Source organism: Anneissia japonica, unplaced genomic scaffold, assembly GCF_011630105.1.
Source record: "Anneissia japonica isolate Jap-2015-1 unplaced genomic scaffold, ASM1163010v1 scaffold284975_len822289_cov185, whole genome shotgun sequence".
In the NCBI taxonomy this organism is placed as follows: Eukaryota; Metazoa; Echinodermata; class Crinoidea; order Comatulida; family Comatulidae; genus Anneissia; species Anneissia japonica.
Window position 1 is genome coordinate 626,526 of NW_022699685.1, and position 4,439 is coordinate 630,964.

Here is a 4,439-nt window from a genome sequence, read left to right on the forward strand (position 1 = left end):
TAAAATAACACTGCAGTTGTTAACATAAACGCCGGACACTTTGACATAATTTGAGACATGTACATTTATTCAACGAAGTTTTCGGCAGCACCTGCTGCCTTCGTCAGCGTAAAAGTGTCTGAAGGAAGAGATGGTAATTTGGCTGTATTAACTAGATTTAATTGAAATAAAGTACCGTAATAATGTAAATAAATTATTACAATAATATATTATGGGGGAATTAATAGTCTAAGCCACAAAATATTAGCAAAAATTAATGATATCTCATTTCCAGTAATTATATAGATTTCAGTTTAGTACTCAATTCAGATACAAGTATGCCTGCAGTGTTTAAAAACAAAACTTACACTATAACTAAACGCACCCACTAAACGCATCTTTTACTTGGCTACCCTCGGGTAAAAGTTTAAAATCACAAATCTGTAAAACAAACAGATTTCTCAATTCATTCGTACCACTATCCATTAGAATTCTTAATCAAAATATTAAATAAATTTTAGGGCCTAATTATAATCATATTGTTGTTAATCCTGCACTTTGTGTTGCGATGTGATGTACCAACTGATTTTCCAAAAGGAGACAAATAAAGAATCTTGAATGAATCTTGAACCTCATCTCCGTTCGTTTATGTTTTATTTACAGCTTTGGAAGTGTGATTGTAGATATTGATTTAATTTTCAAATCAACGAAAATAATCCCTTCAAATAAAGTCGAAAGTGAGATCCAAAATGAACTAGCAAGAAACAGTAACGTTATTGGGGAAATTATGATCGATCCAGAAAGTGTCTCGGTCACAGGTAAATCTTGAATGTTGGTGAAATTTACAGCTTGTTCGTCTTCCGGTAATAATAAAACAGTTGTGTGTTGTCTTAATGTTTTTGAATGCTACCACACTATTATGAGGGAACGACCCTGACTATACTCCAAATCTGAACGGTTTCAACAAATCCACTGTAGAGCCCTCAAAATTATTTATATTGAGTGTTATGTTATAGCACGACGGTATAAAAATATAAAATGTTGCATACCTCCATGGTTATGGTGATGTTTTTATGAAGAGGATGTGCACTCGACAGTGCTTAGAATCTTCCATAAGCTTAATGACATTTTAGCATTGATTGCATTGTCTTCTACCTAAGAATGCCCCATCCAATTATAATTTTGGAATTCATACAATAATATATTTTTCCTCTCTATCTTCTAAAACGTTTATAAACACTGTTTTTTCCAAGGAATGTAAGAATTCTTTGCCCGTGGACATATTTTTATTTGTCTTCTTTAACACTCTATTTTTTCCATTCTTTTTGCTAATGTATATATCTAATTAGGGAAATATTTACATTTCATCTCTCATCTGTTAAACGATGTATACCTTGATTTAATTGATTGACTTCTTGGTTGACTGACTTGCATCTAGAGACTTGTGCATTTTAACCAGTAAATGCTAAACTATATTACTTTTTGTGTTAATAATTATTAAGTTCGTGTTGAAGATATTGTCGTCACATATACACATCTCATTTCAGATTATGATGCACAACACCCAACAACAAACCCAAGCGTTAAACCAGCCACGGGTTAGTAAATAACCTCATATCTTACTCAATGATATACTTCATAAGGTATTATATCTCCACTGCTGCACGAATCCTTTAAGAAAGTGGAGCCAGCTAAACCAGTCTCTTGCTTTTACGATTCGAGTTACTCCTCCCAATATGTATCAATCACGTCCTTTTATTTTTGCATTTCTTCCCCGATTTTCACTTTAGAACACCTCTCAGAAGAGAATAATTTATTGTATATTAGAGTGTGTTTGATGTATTTCGTTTTCTCATTAAAGTTTAAATGAATTCCAGTTCTGTTGCCTGTGTATGATTATACAACTAATCTTCTGGATTTTGTTTTCTTTTTTTTAATTAAATGTTATACTACCTCCTACAGCAAGTTCGACTGTCATGCCAGTTATAGGTAAGGAAATGATAACTACCAAGGCATGATTTACCTAATTACCGCACCATTTTAGCATGTAACCTCGCCTTACAAAGTTTCACCGCTACAAATATTCTGCAACTGCTGTGTTTTTTATGCACCAGACATATAATGCACAATATTTGTCAAAACCCACCCCCATGCCATCCGTAGTCATATCTCTTTTTCTTTCAAATGCATGTTCAAAATGTTTGAAAACTTTTCTTCCAAATGTTATTATTAATATTGTAGATCCAATGACAAAATCTCTTTCTGGTGTCAAGTGACATCTATAGAACCATTTCATTACTGCTTCTTTACATTTAATCATTCCCAAACACCACAAAATTTACCCCTCTTCTAGATAACACAGTAACTTCTCAACTATCTGAAATAACATCTACCTATGAAGAAAATACAGTAGTCCAGTTTCAAACAACAAGTGACTCTATGGAATCAACATCACTTCAAGAAGAATCTGTGACTCCATATACAGAAATTTCAGAGAGTTCCACTGAGTCAAAAATTTCAGACAAGTTAACCTCTATAGAACCAATGGAGCCATCATCGTCAGATTTTATGACAGACTCTTCAGAATCAACTACGAATGCAGCATTTATCGAAACCACAATTGCACCAGCTGAATCCAGTACGCCCTATATTCCAATTACTTTAAAACCAACTTCGAAACCTATAACAACATCTTTGATAGAGGGACACGGGACTTCACCAGAAGAACCAAAGACAACAGAAGAAGACGTCAGACCACCAACTACCGAATCTCCAGATGACTATGGAAGTAAAACATTCCCTATTGTAACAACATCATTAGAGTATACACAATCAATCACGGGTGCAACTTCAGGTTTTAGCTCAGAATACTCCACAGAAGAAGGTATTGTCATTCGAGGTATTTTGTATTACCACTAAGGCTTATATTTTATTTTTGTTGTGTTTTATATTTGCTTGCATGTGTGCTGTATCATTTCGCCTATAAAGTTTTCCTACCCTTATTCATTCCTGCACATGCTCACGTTTTCTATTTTTATTTTTTTTTTTTAGTTTTCTATTAAGGTAATATAAATTATCGTATTTATTCGAATAAACTCCTTGTTGAGAATGGTTTTTGAGGAGTGTTTATTCGAGGAAGGCGTCTATCGAGGGTGCCGTTTTTATTTTGGTGAAATATAGATACGTATGCACAATAAACTTCTCTTAATTTTCATTGTAAATGTGGAACTACAACACATAATTACCGTCAAAATGTGATCCTGTGTGTTTATCTTATCAGGTTAGAATACCGGAGTACAACATTAATAGAATGTGTTGAGGAGAGGCTGTGTGTGTGTGTGTGTGTGTGTGGTAAGGGATGGGGGGAGGGTGGTGGGTGGGTTATTCAAATGGGGGCGTTTATTCGAATAGATACGGTAATTGTTATATTTCTTGAAAGAATGACACAAACAATGGATATATGTATATATTCTTATTAATGCTTTGCTAAAATTAACTGAACAAGGCTAATGCACGTTCAATTATGTCACTGAACATGAATTTAGAATATAAATACTGTATATACCAAACGCATTTACTTAGAATAAATTTTATATTCTTTACAATATTTCATAACAGATTGTGCTGAAGATGAAATACTGTGTTCAAATACAACCTGTATCTCAATTGATACGCTGTGCAATAGTAGCTATAAATGTATAGAAAACGGCGAGCAATATGGATGTTGTAAGTTTAATTAACAGAAGCATATATATAACGTTATTATAACAGACATCAATTATAGTTAATGCATTATTAAACTGCTGAGCAATACTTGTTACAACTGTATAGAAAACAGCCAGCAATTTAGATGTTATAAGTATTAGACAGTAGACAGTAGCATATAAATATAATTATTATAACATTAACAATTAATGCATTATTGTTAATGTATTTAAAAATATAGTTTTATAGATTTAAATAACCCCTCTACAATTCTACGCTTCTGCTCAGTATAACTACAACACCTAAATAAAAATGGAAGACAGACTGGTATTTAGAGACAGGTAATTGGTTTATGCATTTATGTAACCTTTTACCGTGTATTATAATAAATTTAATAATAATGTTATTTAGTATAGAATATTTTATTCAACTTTGTAGCCATTGGTGTCAACTCTACTTGCGCTCAACAACGTGAATTACTTTTGAAAGTTTCTGCATACTATAACGAGACGATTTTTTGGCTTTATTCGTGTTTGGATGATGGCTCATGGGACCCTCTTCAATGCATACCGTCTGAGAATGAATGCTTTTGTGTCGACGAATACGGGTTTGACATAGGCCTACATAACTCAACGTATGACAACAAACCTAATTGTACAGAGGCCGTATCGACGCTCCCACCCGTACTTGGTAGTAAGTAATGCATTTATCATTTAATCATTTCATTCTTATATTTATATATTTATTTAAAAGTA

The 4,439-nt window shown here is 33.1% G+C and overlaps 1 protein-coding gene across 4 annotated transcripts in view; it reads left to right on the plus strand.

The window, feature by feature from the left end:
• LOC117103087 overlaps positions 1 to 4,387 on the plus strand; it is a 15,614-nt gene extending 11,227 nt beyond the window's left edge. The window contains exons 6-11 of one of the 4 annotated variants that reach the window (XM_033243582.1): positions 643 to 797; positions 1,527 to 1,577; positions 1,942 to 1,968; positions 2,333 to 2,878; positions 3,598 to 3,705; positions 4,123 to 4,387. In XM_033243582.1, the coding sequence (XP_033099473.1) occupies positions 643 to 797; positions 1,527 to 1,577; positions 1,942 to 1,968; positions 2,333 to 2,878; positions 3,598 to 3,705; positions 4,123 to 4,385 (1,150 nt within the window). In that variant the 3' untranslated portion in view covers positions 4,386 to 4,387. The remainder of the gene's footprint in view (positions 1 to 642; positions 798 to 1,526; positions 1,578 to 1,941; positions 1,969 to 2,332; positions 2,879 to 3,597; positions 3,706 to 4,122) is intronic. The other 3 variants (XM_033243583.1, XM_033243584.1, XM_033243585.1) reach the window with 3 other exon arrangements.
• Positions 4,388 to 4,439: the final 52 nt, after the last annotated feature.